The sequence below is a fragment of the Pavona decussata genome, unplaced genomic scaffold (genome assembly GCF_977016875.1).
Source record: "Pavona decussata unplaced genomic scaffold, jaPavDecu1.1 SCAFFOLD_155, whole genome shotgun sequence".
Classification (NCBI taxonomy): domain Eukaryota; kingdom Metazoa; phylum Cnidaria; class Anthozoa; order Scleractinia; family Agariciidae; genus Pavona; species Pavona decussata.
The window spans coordinates 849,550-868,562 of record NW_028145567.1 but is presented as its reverse complement, the minus strand read 5'-3'; the positions used below and the strand labels follow the sequence as shown (position 1 = coordinate 868,562).

Below are 19,013 nucleotides of genomic sequence, written 5' to 3'. Positions count from 1 at the left end.
TCGACTAAGAATCAGGCGATATTCCGTGCGATTTCACAGAATAAATGTTGAATATAAGTTTATGATGCTTGTAAATACCTTATAATATACCTTGTAATATACCTTAATTCTACTTAATAAAGACAAAACGTAGCAATAACAAAATATGCTCGTTAAAAACTCTCCTTGAAAAAAGTAACGCCCCAAAAAAATCCTTCCTCCGAAACGGAAACTTTTTTGATATTCAACGTTTCGTAACTAAGTATCTAACGAGTTTTTTTTTAACCAGGAAGCGAGGAAAAGAAATAACTTTGAGAAGACTGGAATGTTGACGAGACACCAAAAATTGTGCGCGTATGTGTTTCATTTCCCGATACTGCAGCGATGCGCAGGAACGTGTACTAATACCAGGGGTCAATATATGGCGTGCAACTGGTGCCAAATTAATGGGGTTTTTTTAGCGAGAGGATTGGGTTGGGGGCAAATCCTCTCGCGCAGACCTAATAGACAGCTTGCTCGCAGGCTATTCTTTAAAGACCCATTTAAGGCCCATTTACAAAACAGAAAAATTTTGGCACGGTTCGGGTAAAAAAGTACACATACCAAAAAAGTAGGTTCGGCTTGGGTAGATGCTGCAGTGTAAACCACTCTACCGTACCAAAATTCATCCATGTCGAACCAAACTTTCACCTGTGCTCGGACCTTCTCGAAAGGTAGTCTGAGCACGGGTAAAAATGGTACGCGTACGACGGAGAAAATGGGCAGGGTAAACGATCATGGCTCGGGCAGAACCACCTCTTTTATCACGAGCCTTCGCCTCTTTTGGTCAGCAACAATTGGTCGAGTATGCGCTGAATCTAGAACCAATATGGCGACCGCTTGCAAGAGTTCTTGCAAGACGAATCGGGCAGGAACTCTCCGAGAAAATCGCGTGGGATGGCGTAGAAACACGACCGTGTCAAGCAAATGTTTTTGATTATGCAGGAGGAAACGATATTCTACGCAATGGATAACGATAAGACGCCAAAAAGAAAAACGGGCAGCTTGCACAAACGTCCAAGTGAAGCTGCATAACAAAGGTAAGATCCGACTTGAAGAAAAAAAGTTCTCTGCTCTTTTACGTAATTTTGACACCTCTCCGGTGAAAATGTGCGGCCTTGACAACACTCAAAAAAACATTCTGAACAGCGAAACTGTTCATTTAGTTATGTACATTCTTTTATTTTTTTTTTTTCACATCTCATTTTATTCTAATGTATTTTCACAGTTTCATTTCTATATATATAACATTACAAATCTTGTAATAATTTGCATTTGATAATGGTGACATGTCGTCGCCGAAACGTCATGTTTTTATATCGCTACTGTTTGTTCTAAAATGTTTTACAAAATCTTTCGTTATCAAAAATACATCTCCCTTTTTGTCAAAGCGAGATGAAACTTTGGTTAATTTTCAATGGTCGTCGGGCATTAGCGCTAATCGGATTTCGAACAACCGGGCCCCGGCGATTGACATAATCACCCCCATCCTCATTATCAGTGTGTTTCAGTCATGAGTCATTGAAAAGAGAGCTTGGTTATATATCGTGTGACTGTCAAAAACCACACACTGAGTAAAGGGGAGCGAAAACTTAAGCCGTGGCAGGCAACGTTTTCTGTAAGGGAGATAGTGATCTACGCAAGCAATTCGCGTTTTCGTTAACTAGGTTTGTTCAAGATTGTATTCTAAAATACCCTGTAAGAAGTGATACTAAAAGAGACGAGACAGTTTTGAGTTGACGGCGGCGTTTTCCTGCGTCTTGAAACGGCTACATGTTTTTATTTCGAGCTCTAATTGTTTTCATTTTAAGTTTTATTTTATTTTTTGAAGAGGGGGCGGCCGGTTCAGTAGAATTGTGCGTATGATTATTTTGGCGCACTTTTAGCAGTCAGAGTCATGCAATAAAAACCGCTCAAATTCTCCCTATACACCGTACCTCATTTTAGAACTATTGCTTCAATATCAGCAGCGTGCAAGTATCGAGTTATGGTTGCATACGGGAGGTTCATATATAAGCACGAAAGAGGTGTAAGAGTTGCTCAAGGCGCAGCCGAGAGCACTGACTCTAGCTTCTTGAGTGCTTAACAATCCCAAGTGCATCCATAACTCAATAGTTGCACAGCTGTGGCGTTTACCATTTCTTTTATAACATATATATAATATGGAAATTTTCTTAATTAAGATACTGGTGTTATCCACGCGTCTAAATCAGCCTGCAAGTAGAGTTATGAACTAACCTCTATCTACTTAAAATTCCTCCAAAATGGTCAACGCACTAAAGAATCACTGATAAACGTATTCAAATCTCGTTTATTTTCCTTGCGACGATTAATTTCAATAATATTGACAGATTTTTCGGGAATAAGCTCTCAAATGAGCAGATGATTTAATGTCCAAGTCAGTGAACTATTTGAGACAGAGTACGAGCTAAAAGACTCTAATAAATCTTGATAGAATCAAAGGAGCTAGAAGCCAAGCTGTAAGCACGCTCACGTCAGCATGCAACCCACGGGCAAATGGATGACGCGTATCAGCGAACCAGAGCGCGTGCTTTACTGATGCTGTGTTATAATTTACAATTATTCCACGAGCGTGCTTTGGATATGAGATAGCGCCTCGTTGGCTATAATCATCTCATATCCAACAAACGCGAGCTCGAGTGTAATAATTTTTTTATAAAAGAAAAAACAATCAAGAAATATTGCTAGATCTTGCTAATTTCGCTTTGCAAGAACAACCAGACGACAATTTTAATGGCCGTTATTTCTCCGGAATGGTATAATGACTCATATACCATGGCCGCTAAGCCAATTAAGTCCCGGGAATTACATCATGCAATGATCCAGTCTTTTAAATAATAAATAAACATCCTCTCCAATTCCAAACATATGATTTTTTTAGTAATGTTTTATACTCAAAGTTTACGTTTTGTGATTTTCGCGCGGATTCTACGTTCGTCGGCTATAAATAAAGTTTACGATACAACTTTTTAATTAACAAATGAATGGCTGAGAGGCATTTACTGTACAGTATATGTAGTAAATAAATTATATTGAAATTATACATGTTAGCATTTTTCCACTGAAAGTCTCGGTTAGTTTGTGTAACTTCACGAACTTAAAGGTTAAGCAACAAGTGCACAATAGATGCAATAGTGTTAAATACTTCGACACTTAAATAGATTCATTATTCAGTATTATTATCATTATTATTATTATTATTATTATTGTTATTATTATTATTATTATTATTATTATTATTATTATTATTATTATTATTATTATTGATTTTGGGCATGGTTTGTAGAGCACAGTAGAGTGTGAACATGAGCTGCTTGAAGCCGATATCCAGCCAAGTGTTATTCAGTAACTACTTCGGCTTTTTTTATACGTAACCAAAAAACACCAAACTAAACTCAAAGAATACTGCACCTCACTGAGTGAGTGAGACGAACATAGTTAGGTCCGTTGATGTGTCTGCGCCGTAGCGTGACATAGGTAGGCCTGGGGGCTCAGTGAAGCACACTTCTTTTTTACGTTGAATTTATTTTAAAGGGAGAGATAAGGTGCCAAGCGAAGTACGGACTGAAAAGAGCAAGTGGTGGATGGTTAAGCGACTAGACATTTTATATATTTTAGAATTGTCATAATTTTATATATAAAGGTACGTTCACATCTAAATATTACAAATATTCTTCCAGGTATCGCGGATAAGAAAAGGGCCCTCTGCCTGTCTGGTTGTGTTGTTCCACGTCCAGTAATACAAATCTTTAAAGAAGTACGTCTTACCATCATGCAACCACCGGAATACACTGTCGATGTTGTAAGGTATACCAGGCCAATCGTCTGTGATTTGTTTAGGGTATCCAGAGGCAACTTGGTCATTAATGTTATCGTACTTGTACACCTTGCTCCCTTTAAAGAAGTAACTGGTATAAACACTCAAGGTAAATCCAGCATCAATTCCATCAGCTGGTAATCCACGCCATCCTTGCGAAACGTTTTGAGGATAATTGGGGTCAGTTTGGTTATTAAAATTGTTGTATCTGTAGTACTGATGTCCTTTGAAAAAATAGACATTCCAGTTACGACCCCAGAGAAACATTTCGTCGATGTTGTCTGGAACACCTTGCCATTTTGAGGATATCTGCTTTGGGTAGCCACGATGGCTACTCTTCCCGTCGTCGAGACGCCAGAAATTGGCTGCATTAAAAATGTAAGTGTTTTGATCACCCGTCCATAATTCGATGGCAGTCACTTTTGGGGTACACTTACCTTCAAAGAGAATAAAACATTCATTGAGCAAACATGTGAAACTATCGGTACCAAACAGAAAACGGGAAAAAGAAACGAAAAGAAAAGAAAGGGAAAGCTAGTAAGAGATGAAATGGACAGGAAAAGAAACAAAGGGATATGAAAGGAAAGGAAAGGAAAGAATAAGAGCATAAAAGAAAAAAAACAAACGAAACAGGAAGGAGAGGAAACGAAGGAGAAGTAAAGGAAAGGAGAGAAGAGAAGAGAAGGTGTTCATCTTGAAACAATATCACCAGTAGCAAGCAGTACCGTATGCTAAAAAATGGCAACATCTAGCAAAACGACAACCTCAGAAACTAATTGGAGTTTAATACTTGTACTTACGTCTTTTTTTTTTTCTTTTTGGTGAGAAGTCCTATAAGGCAAAGTAGGTAAGAATAAAAATAGCATACCATAAATATCTTGGATTCCTTTGACATCATCATCACTCAGAATGACTCTGTCGTTTTGGTTGCTGTAAAATGCATTCATGATGGAGCCTGCTACTTGAGAGTGCCTGAGTCCTAGACTATGCCCTATCTCGTGTACTGCTACCGGCAACAACTGCTTGTAACTGTTACCGCTAACAGAAGAGGTAGTCCACGGTTCGTCGTCATCAAAGTGAATATCCCCTGATAGGCTTGCGTTTGGGAAGAAAGCGTGGGCAAGAACCCTTCCTACGCCGTCAAAGTCCTCGGTATCGCCATGATCTCCTAGTGGTAGATTAATGTTTGGTTGGCTTTTGGCTCCTTACTCAGATATAGTGCTAAATTTATTAGGTTTTAAAGTGTTGTAAACATTTCATACCCAAACCCCATATAGAAGAAAGTTCTAACCCAACAAATAAATAGAGTGTACTCTGTTATTAATACAGTGCATTAAATTAGCGGTTGCCGAGTTCTTTTTGCACTGAATTCTTAGTCTGAGTTACCTGTCGATAAATTTCGACTTTACTATGCTAAACACTAGGAGTGCGTCTAGGAGTCTTAAGGTGCGTTCGATTGACCCTATTCCGGAATAGGAATACATACAGCGATGACAAGAAATCTCTCATAAATGGTTTTATGAGTTACTGGAGTACGAGACGGCTCTTAAATTCTCATGTGTCAGCGATAATTTGCAGAATTGGCCTCCCAAATTTCTTAAAAAGAGAATTTTAACAGTTATTCCGCATATTCTTATTCCGGAATGACGTCAATCGAACGTAACCTTAGAATCAATGCTTTTGTATTTCTTCTTTTTCTTTTTTCTTCCTTTCCTTGAGCGCGCCTTGAACTGAGCTCGATAGCTACCTGCGGGTTCTCAAGTCGTTGAATGTAATTTTATTATTTATTCAATAAAGTTGTTGTTGTCGTAAACTTTCTTTCTTGTGTTGAATCAATTCTTCATTGTGTCCTAGACTTCTAACAGTTTTTTCGTTTTCTTTTCAGTTCTCGGGTATCTGAGTAATACGTTAAACACCATATCGTACACCTTACTGCGGTGAGAACATTTCACTTTGCTACACACCATGCCGGTAATTTTCTCGTCCTTAAATTTCCTCAGAGAAAAGATTGCCTGCTTGTTTTCGACGTTGTCACAATCAATATTATGCCAGGCATTTTGTCCTGTTGGAAACTGTGAACTTAATAAGATCTTCGAAACCGAGCATTATATCAAGAAGCTTTGTCCAACTACGTGGATTGATTAAGTACTATATAAGTGTTGCAGGTGTGGGCTCACATTAAATCTTTCGAACACTACTTGTGCTTTCGTTTGTGTGTTTGTCTTTCCATTTTATCGTGAATTCAGTAAACATAAACAGATTTTTCCAAAGAAGCATTTAGTCCTCGTATTGATGACCACTGACCAGTGCATAGGATCTTGTCGACGGAAATCTGGCCAGAAACCAACAAAGTACGTGTCATTTTTGACGTCATCTGTGCACGGGAAATTCCTTAGCAAACACATGTTTAAACTAGCACTTCCTACGGTGGAAGCCTGAGCAAAAATGTCACGGATTTTTTCGCTTTTCGGTTCAGTAAAGGTGTTGATAGCAAAGTGCTTATAAGCGGTATTTGTGTAGTCATTGGATAAAGACAAGACATAAAGGTCTCGATGCCATCTCACTGTATAAAAATAACATTGACTTTTCGCCTGTTTTCCCTGAATGAGACAAAGGTTTGCATAAAATTAATTCAAAAAGCTGAAAGACGAAAGTGACTTTCTCTACACCAAGTGTAATCAGCTATAAACAAGGATGTTACAGATGAGAGATTTTTGCAAAAAAAAAGGCAGCTATTCCTTCTTTCATACCTGTAGCAAACTTCACGGTAATGTCAACGCTGGCTGGTGGATCTAACCAACGGAACTGCAGTGGACTCACTTCTGCCCAGAGCCGAAATGCTTCTGTTAAAGTATTTTTAGCTTCATCGTGTGTTAACTGGGTGCTCCAGCCACTGGATGGAATATTCCATGTGATGTTGTCATGAAACCACCGAGACCCTTGTTTTACATAGCGACGTCGACGTACTTTTGCACGCAAAAGTTTGTTGAATTTCGCGGCAGCTTTTCGCCGGGTGAGGCCACCAAGGCGACCTACCGTCTTTTGCGTGATTTCGACAGTCGGCAGTTTCCTCCTTTGCGAAACGTGGTCAACCTTGGAAGGAAAGAAAAACTCTCTGCGGAACTGTCCAGTTCGTTGATGTCTCTTAATAACTCCTAATCTGTTGATCTTAGACTGAAATTCCTTTTCCACTGCTAGCAGAAGCTGAGTAAGCATTCCTTGTCTTGAAGATGTGTACTGTTGGGGTTTCTGAATCTGGGTACTACGTGTGTATTCCTGAAAAAATCCAATAGAACGCAGTGGATTAGGTAGTATTTGGACATAACGTCTGTTGATCATGATCCATATGTCATTCTCTTTTCCGAAATGCTCAAAGTAGATAAGCTTTGTGCCCTCAGATTTATTACAGTAATGAAATCTTGTGATTGCAATTCATTGTATTATTAACATGAAGGATCATCGTCTATAACTAGTGAATAAGGAGGTTTTGAATATGGTCTGTATTCTCCAGAACTAAGTCTTGCAAAATTCACGATCTCGTCATTGGGTTTCGAGCACAGCCCAGGGTGTGAAAAGTTCGACTCAGAAAATTTTAAGAAAGATAAATTTCTCCGATCTTATTTCATATTTGTTACCTAATGCTAATAAAATTAAATTTAGAAATACAGCTGACTATAAAAATAAGCGAAAAAACGGAACGACGTTTCGGTGTCATCATGGCACCATTATCAAGTAAAGAATGTAACAGAAAAGATCATTTATACAGAAAGTAAAGAAATAAATGTATAAATAAACCGTCTATTTGCCACATTGCAGAATCAAGGTGTGAAATTAAATAAATTAAATTAAGGCTAAAAGTAATTGTCCGCTTAGTTTCATAGACAACTGTTACCTAATGGCCAAAAGAAATTGATGGAAGAATAATCAGCGAAATCTAATTCTAGATGAAAATTGAATATCAGGATCTTAAAGAGAGTTGCTCTTAAGTTCAATATTTACTGCAAGCTCAACACGATACTTACAACAGATTGGTCCAGTCCAATGATTGCCGTTTGTCTAGAGGCGGCGGGCCTCGCATCAGATCCGCTAAACAGCATCGTCAACATAATTACCGTTTGCCAAATTTCAAACTCCATGTTCCAGTGTGTTTGCCTGGTTCACTATACTTTGCGCTTTCTAGGGTCGTTGGTTTGTAACATTGGCATCGTAGCTTCTGCAAGTCTAATGAATGCACGAACTATGGTAAATACTAATAGTGTTTTATTTTGATCGGTTCCAGTTACAACATTATGCAATGTGATCATCTGATTGGTGTTTCAGACGCTGGGCTATGGGGAACAGGAAATAGAAGTTGCGTTGGCGGGAAATTCTATCCTCATGGGCCGAAGTACGGTGGGAAACCCAGCGTGCAAGGAATCGACAAAAATAGTAAATATATCACTGCGGCCGTTGAGTAGAGAGACTTCGTTGGAATGAACGGACTATCGTAAATACTAATAGTGTTTTGTTTTGATGGGTTTCAGTTATAGTTTTGTTAACTTTGCCGTGTTCTCCGAACGGATTGGTTTTTCAAGTCAGACTATGAATCGCCCGGAAGGAGGAAATGGACACGCCTTGTGTTGGCAGGAGCTCAGTTGAGAGTAACATGCTCTTGCACCTTACGACGCCTTAATCCAGTGTGCAACAAAACAAAAGTGGTAACGTAGGCGTGTGGAGGCCGTTGAGTTAAGTTAGCCTGCGAGAACAGACGCGTTTTGTGGCTTAGTTTTACCCACGGCGAGTCAAAAACCCGCAGAAGGCGGAAAAGGCGTTTTCTCTCCGGCGAAGGCCAGCACCGTCGAATAGTACGGAGCTTAAGCAACGACGACGGCGACGGCAACGACAACGCCGCAAAACAATAGGTTTAATGAGCAAAAACCATCGCTCTGCACGTGCGTTTTACATTTTTATATATTTCTTTGCCGTCCTCTGCAAAACAACAACGTGAAATGACCACATTTAAGGATTTGTGGAGAACGTGAACGGACGACAGTGAATTTTTCATTTTCTTTCTTAACTTGTACGCCACTCCTACCAATTTGGTTCCTGGAAAGTTCGCCACTTTTGTAAAAGTTGAGCGAGTTGAAGTACATCGCGAAGTAACACAAATGAAATAAAGATATATTTTCGGGTGACGTTTTCGTTGCCGTTGCCGTCGTCGTTGCTCAAACTCGCTACCGAGAGAGACGTCCCTGAAAATTGAACTCGCGCTCTCTCAGTTCTCTGTTGAATTGTAATACTTTTGATTACGTGGCAGAAATTATATTCGTGACATCACCCAAAAAACATTCCAATACGAAGCCTACCAAAAGATTCATTCCGGAGCTTTCCTTTTCTCCAATTGTACATACGCTATTATAACATAGCGCGCGTGCATCCTAATCTAATTCCTATTGGCGTCATCATGGTACATTTTCTCAACATACACACGGCCGTGCGTCCATCCGATGACGTGTGCAAGTCAGATGGGGGAAGCATGCGCGCACTATGTTATAAAAAACGTTTTAGAAGGAGACAACACCATTAAAAAATGTATATTTATAAGAGCTTGTAGAAGTTTAATGAAACGTTAAGATTAAACCGATGTGAGAAACCACTTTCACCTTTTTTTTGTACAGAGAATTTTGTAATTAATCAGGAACAAAACATGTTTTCGAGGAATCATTTACTTTGTTTTCACTATGTTATAAAAGAATTGGTTCATGCTTTTAGCAGTGCGTATATCGAGTTATTGACGCACTTGAGGTGTTTGGAGAGCACTCAAGAAGCTAGAGTTCCTCTCGGCTAAGCCTCGAGCAACTCTTACGCTTTTCTCGTGCTCTCCAAACTTCCCGAGTGCATCCATAACTTGATATACGCACGCTAAGCATGAACCAATTCTTAAATTTAAGAGCGTTTTGAGGGTTCAGATAGTGTTAACTTTTTGTTTCAATGTTTGACTATTGACCGTCCTATCTATCTTTATCTCTCATGCATGATACTGATGCACCTGTTAGTTAAGAACAGTGCGACTTCGATAAATTTTGTCTAAAAAGGAAAAGTACGTGATGCAAAGAATGTTTTGAAAACTGATAAGGTATAAAGGAAATGATAGAATATCCCAGAAATTTGTTCCTATCATGTTAAAACAGACAAAACATCACGTTTCAACGGAAATTGAAAGAAATAAGTTGTAACAACATTTAAAGCTGTTTTTAAATATTCGCAAAATTCCCACACACGTCGCTGCTTCGATGCGTTATAGTTTGCTCAGCTGTGACAATTTCACTGTAGTGATAAATAAATGAACAGTAGTTAACATCATTGCGGGAGTAAATAGAACAGTGGCGTAGCAGCTTTACAAGATTGCCTTGGCGTCTGTTGTTATAAAAGTATTGTTAAAAGAGCTCAATTGGACAACGAATCAATATTCTGAGATCTAAGGGAAGTACATCTCACAAAAGGTTGTGTGGATAGAATTTAACGAGATTGATCATGAATCTAATATAATTTCTACGAATAACAACTTTTAAATTTCCGCAAAGCGTAATAGGGCGTTAAGCATTAGTTACCAGTTATAAAGACGTTCCATCTTACTACCCATACCTTGTGACTGAGTGAAGATGATTCCCTTGCTAACGGGTGCTAACAAAACACGGAGGATCACGCGATAGATACAGATATATCACCCTTTTTAAAATTCTTGAACTTCTAGCTTCTCACACAATTACCGCATTTCCTTATTTGCGTCAGGTTGTTTCGGTATATTTGACAATCGCAGTGTCATACGCGCATGTATTGACATTTCTTGAGTACCTTAAGCAGTCGAATGCAGAAAATAGGAGGCCCCATAGTGGTTAACCACAGTTTAGCAGCACCTGCGTCTCACTTGCAATTACTAACGAACGTACTTGTCTAAGCGCCCAAAATGGGCAAAGTGTGGGTTCAAACTAAAGGAATTGTCATTTTGTCAGTTAAAGTTAAGCTTGGTTACAGTTTCCATGGCAACATGACTTATTATGAATCAGCATTTAGACTGAGTATTGTTTATCTGTAGAAAATTTGGTCATCATTTGTCTGGTACAAACTGTACAATGAATTTACGTGCTAAAATTGGCTCCATCACTTTTTAAGAGAGGGATCTTTGGTAATTCCTTGTTTAGCGTTTCTTACGTTTCTTAAACCGTCTTAAGAGGCTGTTTCTGAAATTTTCTTCTGCTAAATTTCATGAAATTAAAGTGACTGGTTCTCGAGAAAATTCTACATTTCCTTAAAGGTGATGTTACACGAGACAACTTTTAACGACGATTTTTAAAGCAACATAGCGCGCGGACAACTTTTAACGCAACAGTTTATTGCGGCAATGCGTTGCGTAAACCCTTGTGCCAAAGACAAAACACTCAGTGTTTTGGGTCACTGCACGTGATGGTGAAGTTTTCTGGAAGGATAATTTGCACAACTTTTTGTGGCGAAAGGTTTAATAATAATAATAATAATAATAATAATAATAAAAATGGTTTATTAATAAATATCATCGCGTCTATAAGACTAGTTACGAGATATTTACAAGAATAACTTAATGACAGAAATGTTTTTTACAATAACTCGAATTTTTTACAGCTGATGGGACTGATAAAGTTAGCCTAAATGTATTACGTGTATAAATTTCTAGAAACCCTAAGTATAAACGGAAAAATATCTACAAAGATTGAAAAACCACAGTTGGAAAAAAAGATACCCCATAGCGATAATTCTCTCTCAGTTTAGGAGGAGAACTATTTCCGCTATTTGGCCCAAATGGTGCTCATCGTGCCAAGGGATTGGAAACTCTATAGCCCTTGTCAGTAATCAGACCAAACTGAGAACCGCACAGGGTACGTCGTTATTTTGTTTTGACATGACTGGCCACAAGGATAAAGTTGTGGTTGTTACGGCTTACCACACTTCCGAACAGCAAAATAGCAGTGCACGCGACCGCAGTATTCTCGGAAGCTGTGTTTACAAACACACTGAAATCGTACGACCTGCGTCACTCCTCAGAGACCGATCAGTGCTAAGAGTCGCAAGTATTTCTCTTTGAGTTTTAAGGAATCTAAAGTGGTGAAAGATCATGGGATAGTTTTAGTAAAAAGTTTGTAGGGTAAGCATGCGAGTTGCGTGATAAATGGTGCAAGAGAGCGGTGAAGGAGTTATGACATGTAATATCGTGTCTTTAAGTTTACGGAGGGCTCATATAGCTAGTGAACCCACTTAGGGGGGCAATCACATGAGGCGGGCTGGCCCGGTTAGTTGAGACTTTGGCACGTCTTTAAAGGGTTCTATTACATGAGCTGGGCAACTGTGTGATTTTGGCGTGAAATTTAAACGCAAAAAATGGGCGAGAATTATATCAAATGTTTTGAAAACTAAAATGCTATCTCCTCTTTTAAAATTTATAGCTTTGGAACTTAGGCCATATTTCCAACAACTTAACATCAATTTATTGTAAGAGTGAACGTTCCCTCTCAATTATTGAAACCGACTCACCAATGACAGCCCGTATACAAAGGGAACATGTCCCGCTTCCCGCTAAAACTGCTTTGATTACGTGTCTCACCCTTCATATCTTATCAGCTTAAATCCCGCAACTCGAGTTGATCCCGCATCCCGCTAGTGAAACCTATGTTGGACCCTCCTACTTACAGGAAACTATTGAAACAATGTCACACTGAAAGTTCAAACTTGTGATAGTATTCACGCTCGACTTAGAAACAGAGAACCACAGTTTCGGTAAAATTTACAAACCGCCCGGAAGCCTATTTACTAAACGTTTTGATTGCAATGGATTACTGGGCTTTAATTTAAAGGAAAAAATAACTGGGTATTTCAAAACAGCCGCATCATCAGTTCACACCGGTCACGGTTTATCAAGAAATAAAGCAGAATCACCTAAACAAATGTGTACAATTGTAAGAAAAAGAGACGAAAAATTTGAGGTAGATAGGCAAACAGGCCGCTCTGGGAGACAGCTGTGAGCTGTTTTTTAAACGAGTAGGAGACAAACAGTGGATATAAGAGAAATTATTGCTGCATTTGAAAACATAGAAGAAAAACGCTGTAGTGAAGTTTGGACAGCTCAAGAAATAGAGAAAGTCTAAATTTACTGATTTTAGACCAATAAAAACCGGCGCTAAAAAAGAGAAACAATAAAAAAGCCAAAAACCATAAATGTCCTGAACCAAGAATTTCCATAAGTTACAGCGACTAACTGTGTTTCACAGAAACAGTTTTTAACGAAGCAAGAGGGATCTTAACTGATTAGTGATTGGTACAAGGGTACCCAGATAGAAACGCCTTGTCTATTTTCCCTTATCTTTATGTTTGAATTTATTTCGGAACATTTCCGTGAACTAAAACAGTGATGTGTTCGATTTTTTTTAGCTGAACTTTAATGACGCGCGAAGCATTTTAGGGAATGGAGTCTTAATTCAGTATGAATTTGCGAGCTTCCGTTCCTAGCTAGACCACTTATTATTGGGAGGCTACAGGGAACGTTCTGAACCAATAATTTCCATAAGTTACAGCGACTAATTTTGTTTCACAGAAACAATTTTTAACGAAGCAAGAGGGATCTTAACTGATCAGTGATTTGGTACAAGGGTACCCAGATAGAAACGCCTTCTCTATTTTCCCTTATCTTTATGTTTGATTTTATTTTGGAACATTTCCGTGAACTAAAACAGTGATGCGTTCGATTTTTTTTAGCTGAACTTTAATGACGCGCGAAGCATTTTAGGGAGTGGAGTCTTAATTTATGAATTTGCGAGCTTCCGTTCTTAGCTAGACCACTTATTATACTGAAAGGGCGTTATCTTTGCATCTTTTGAAACTAAACTTACTGAGAAATGAGTGAAAACTGAAAATACCACGCTAATAGAACTTACCTTTCACGGGCTAAAGGACAATTAGCTATTAGGGACGTTGCTTTTAACAAAACTACCGTGTGACAATATCAGGACGTTTTACCGAAAACAAAGGCTACAAGTTTTTTATTCGCAATTTCAAGCTACATTAAGGTCTCCAACTTTTGATTTTGTTGTCAACGGAGGCCTTTTTGGCCACTGAATACTTATTGAAAGTTTCGCGGAGGCGGTATTCGCAGTGGCAAATGAAGGCTCGGAATTGATTGTAATGCAGAGAGGGAAATGTTTGATTACTCTCATTCTTGTGATACCAAGATTTAATTTCTTTCACCATGATCAGTCGTTTTGATTTACTGATTAAAGTATTTTCTTCTCTTACTTCCGTTTTTCCAGAACAAAGGTATTAGTTCTTGTGAAAAATATTTAATCAGTGGGCTTTTTACTTGAGATTTGAGTCATGGTGTGGAGTGGGCGGGGTAAAAAGTAAAGGGATGGGAGTGATGTTTTTAAAAGGAAACCTATCCTTCCGATAGCTAGAAAAAGAAAACATCTTAATCAAAATTCCCTACTCAATAAGAAATGAATAGGTAATAGAAAACACTCTTTTCCAAACTGGATTGCCCTTGTTGTCAGCATGTCAGCTGTCGTGACGTCTCTGCTATTAACCTCAATACGTTATCTACGCACTCTTGAAACAATCCAACCAAATTGAGCCGAGATGTCTAATAAATCGCTAGTCGACCTGGGTGCTGTGCTTTCAAAACATGGCTCAAGATCAGTGCTAAGGTAAAAGTTTTCGTGTTCTTATATGCAAGTTATTCTTTAGAAGTACATTTTAAGATCTGGTATTACACTTCACTGATCGGTAGGACTTAATTAGAACCGATGAGTCATCGGTGGCGTAAAGTTGAAAGAAACTAAGCATCACGCCAATTTTCACTCACCTGCAAATGGGAATCCTGAAAGCGTTTTCGTGCAGAGAGAAAAGAAAGCCTTTTTGCAACAGTTACCTCGAGTTTGTCCACCCACTTGGAGAATGCGTGAAATTGAATTGAATGCGGTTAGTATGTTCACAATAATTACTACAGATTAAAAATGTAAACTGAATGCGAGAATTATATTAGCTGTCCCAAAGCAGAGCTAATATTCGTGAAATTTGTTACACTCAACCAATCACAGTTCACCCCGAACGATATTAGGGGATATTGAACCTGTTACAAACTTTTTCGTAACTAAACTCTGCACGATGAAAGTATAGTGAAAATGTAGCAGATGCGTCTTTAATCTTTGCTTTGTCGATTCGTTTGGAAATCAGACATGTTTGGTATGATAGTAGTGTCGATTTTTCGGTAGTATATTGAACAACATTCCATTCGCGTTTCTAACTCTTGACTCTTAAGAGCGCCTCACTTTGCAAGTGAAAATTCGGACACATTCAATTTGCAAAATATTTTGAAAAACAAACAGCACTACAATTCAGTTACGTTGCCAAGGACGCGGATTTAAATGGTTCAATGGCTTTAAGGGTCATACGAAAACTTTTAAACACACGGAATGAAACAAGATTTGATTTGACGTAAGTTGAAAGTTAACTTTCCTTGTAACTAATTTTGGCCTTGACCTGAGTCACTGTCGTGACCGCAAATTTAGGAATGACGCACAACTTGCAATTTATCTTCAATCAATTTTATGAAGTCAATACGGGTTTTATTATCTCAAATCGACATTTTTGACCACAATCTCGGCCGATATTCATTGAGCTATACAGGCAGGAAACACCTCCATTCATCCTACGCATCTCAATGTCGCCGCCACAAAGTGGTCCCGGTTAGTTTGCTCAATCTCCAGAAAAGTTGACAGGAGAAAGGATTTGCAAAGTACTTGTATGACGTTTTTCGACAAAAATTATTTTTTGTGCTAAATTGTTAGCTCGGCCGGATGGGTTGTTCGGTGGGAGGGCGCTCCTTATTTGAAACTAACGAGTACTTATCCCTGAATAGAGTTTGTTCATCATTTTCGTGGTCTTCTGCCTTGAACAGCGGGTATGCAATTTCACTTATTTATGTTTTTTTTTTATCCAAGATATCTTAAAATTGCAGGCAGAACTTCAGTCCGTCTTACTCATCGATCTTCGACTTGATTACAAATTGAGGCATTCTGAATGGAGATGGAAAATAAATAAACGATTTTTTGCTAAAACAGGACCCCACTTTCCTACCCAATCATGCCTTTCTTGATGACCGCATGCTTACCACGTGTGTTGGCGGGCAAAAAATATGTAATAAATAATATATAAAGAAATCAAAACGCAGCGGTCAACCCAGGAAGTTTGGCATACACTCTTTTTTATATGTAAGAATGTATTTTATTAGAATATCAAGGCTGAGATAAACTGTCTTATCTCCATCGCTATATCGCTAAGGCTGAAATTTGTGAAATTTTAAGAATATTTTAAGAATAAACCCGAGGCTGAGATTTTGAAAAGAATATAATTTTGTGCGTTAAAAAAATTGTAAATACAATACAATTGTGTTTTCAACTAAACTGTATAAAATTCTTCCTTTCTCTAAGCGGCAAAACTTGCCCATAAAACGAAAAAACTTACACTAGCCAAATGTTCGATGCTAATGACTTTTTGACGATGGTCAGTAGAGCACAAAAGACATGAACTAAACCGCAAAAAGTATACCCCAATACATTCTAAAACGGAAATGTCAAACGCTATAATCTAAGAATACTCACAAGAATATTTTCAGCCTAACATCGGCAGAAAAATAGGTCGGAAAAACAATATTCTTATACAAAGAAGGAATGTACGTCACTTGAGATCAATAAACGCACTTTTATACTCAAGAGTAAACGTATCTACTACGATTCAATGACCTGTGATCTTTCTAATCGAAACATTAAGTTCCGACCGCAAGGCATGGAGGAGAAAACCATATTACACTACAATGGAAATACATACATTCCACGATCGCGTGTTGGGTATGAGATGGTAGAAAGATAAAGAGTTAAAACGCCACTGGAATAACTGTTTTATTAATAGTAACCACGACATGTCGTTAAATCGTCTTAATTAATATTTTCTTTTCTTGCTGACGTGTGCACTTTTCACACTGGGAGGCATGGTCTAATAATAGAAATATATTAGGCATTTTACTACAATACTTTCGTTAATCGTTAAGACAAAATTTGCCCGGTTACCGCATATCCCCAGAAACTAGTTTACTGTTTGAGCTCACAAAGCCCTTCTTCAACTGAAAAGACAGCACAGTACATTGTATATTGTTATTACTGGTGGGCACATTGACGAACAAATTATTCGCTTCTAAGATGAATTGTTAAATATTCGTAAAGATAATTTATGCAGAACTATAAGGGATACGAGAGACTTTACAAACTTGACTAGCGCAAGACTTTCACATGCACAGAATGGGTTTCTTTGGCGGGTTTTCAACTGTTTACAATGTAATGACCTTGTGCTCTATTGTTCAGTGCAGACAAGAGAGGATGGTGCAGATGGTGGCGAAATCGGCAAAAACTGTTGCAGCCTTGGAACAGTGGTCGGGCCCGCCAGCTTCCATCTCGGTCCACGGGGCGCCCGACCATAAAACGTCGACATAGGACCCGTGCATTACCTCTAGGGTGTGAAAACTGTTCCTGACTGCTTGTCTGAGCATGAGTAGACTAATTACAAAAATCCAGTATCGACCCAAGACTTTTCTTACGTGCGAGTTCTCAGTATCACTATTTTATGCCCGCGAGTGGTGGGCAAGCTCATATTTCTGGCAATAACTCATTTTTCTGTCGTCAATTAAAAAAATAAAATGTTTAAACAGAAAGAGGATAATAGCTAAGTTAAAATAACGAGATAAAAAAGATAAATCATTGTGCTCGTTTAGGAGGAGATAGCCATTTAATTATCGACTAGGCTCAGCATATCAGGAGAGCAGACTATGTTTTCAACGCGCGCGCGCTAATGACGCAAGAAATTACGCGCAGTAAGAATGTGCAATGCAATACAATGGAATCACCTGATTTGTTTGTTTGCTTTGCTTAGGGATGAGCGTTTTTACTCCGGGGCTGACTGTTTTACGAAGTGCCTCGACGATTTTTTTCTCTTCACATGTAATGTATAGCTTCAGAAAATGTCCACAGCTACTCCTCTCCCCACCCCCCATGGAAGGGATTTCTTCTAAGATCTCCCAACCAATTTGATTATTTAACAATTAGACGGCGAGCTCGAGGTTTCTATCGGCTGATAGTTGGCGAGGGGCGAAGCCCCGAGCCAACTATCAAAGGCGATAGAAACCGAGAGGGAGCCGTCTAATTGTTTTAGCATACCTCAGTGATCGATCTATGAAGCAAAAAAATCTTTTTATTTCATAAATTTTGATATATTTATGCAATGATGCATGCTAAATCGTGCGCGCTCTAACAAACTGCCGTCTATCGATCGATAGACGGCACCTGTGTAGCCAATCAGATTGCGCGTTACGCGATAGTCGGTCACTGAGGTATGCTAAATCTATATAGATACTTGCGCGTTATAAATTTTTAAATTATAATTATTATATATATACCCCCGATAGCAATTAAAAGTTAGCTTCGTACATTTCTTTACTTTTTCTGGCTGTTGAGACCCCCAGAAGATCAGATAGATTTTGTTTTGTCAGATAATAGTTCAACAATATATGGATTTTTATTTTGCGAAACAAATTTGAAAAGGGAATTTTTTTAAGGCTTCTTAAAAAAAAAAAAAAAAAGAAAGAAAGAAAGAAAGAAAGAAAAACGATTTGACTGTGCGGAAAATACTACGCTATAAATCCCACAGCCGATGCATTTTTACGTTTGAACAACAAGATAAAAAATGTCAAGTTTATTCATTACAACATGGGCGTGGAATTCCGCGCCAAATATGCCTTTTTCTATCGACCAGCGATTGGTTCCAGCTTCTAATCCATATTCATGACCGAAAGTGCAGAATTCTTGTCAAACCGAGCAACGACTTGGCGAGTGTGGACACGTGAAGGTGACCTCCGTCGTTGAAGCTTTACCGATACGCAAGGATCATCAAAGACTTTAAAGAAATGAATATTCGCTTCACTAAGACGCTAATGGTAAGTGTCTAATTTCGTTAAATGTTTTCAGTGCGTAAAAAAGTCCGAAGTTAAGCGTTAGCGCGTCCTGGAGTTTGGTTTTATTGACGTACTGACGTTGTAGTTCACTCTTCG

The 19,013-nt window shown here is 38.6% G+C and overlaps 1 protein-coding gene across 4 annotated transcripts in view; it reads right to left on the bottom strand.

Annotated features, from left to right (window-relative positions):
- The window catches only part of LOC146465748 (matrix metalloproteinase-21-like), a 33,296-nt gene extending 18,296 nt beyond the window's left edge, over positions 1-15,000 (bottom strand). Inside the window, exons 1-5 of one of the 4 annotated variants that reach the window (XM_085128208.1) lie at positions 14,721-15,000; positions 7,879-8,077; positions 6,607-7,132; positions 4,725-5,024; positions 3,278-4,293 (exon numbers count right to left, since the gene is read on the bottom strand). In XM_085128208.1, the coding sequence (XP_084984334.1) occupies positions 3,695-4,293; positions 4,725-5,024; positions 6,607-7,132; positions 7,879-7,992 (1,539 nt within the window). In that variant the 5' untranslated portion in view covers positions 7,993-8,077; positions 14,721-15,000 and the 3' untranslated portion in view covers positions 3,278-3,694. Of the gene's footprint in view, positions 1-3,277; positions 4,294-4,724; positions 5,025-6,606; positions 7,133-7,878; positions 8,078-14,720 lie in introns of those variants that run through there. The other 3 variants (XM_085128211.1, XM_085128207.1, XM_085128209.1) reach the window with 3 other exon arrangements.
- Between the last annotated feature and the right edge of the window lie 4,013 nt (positions 15,001-19,013).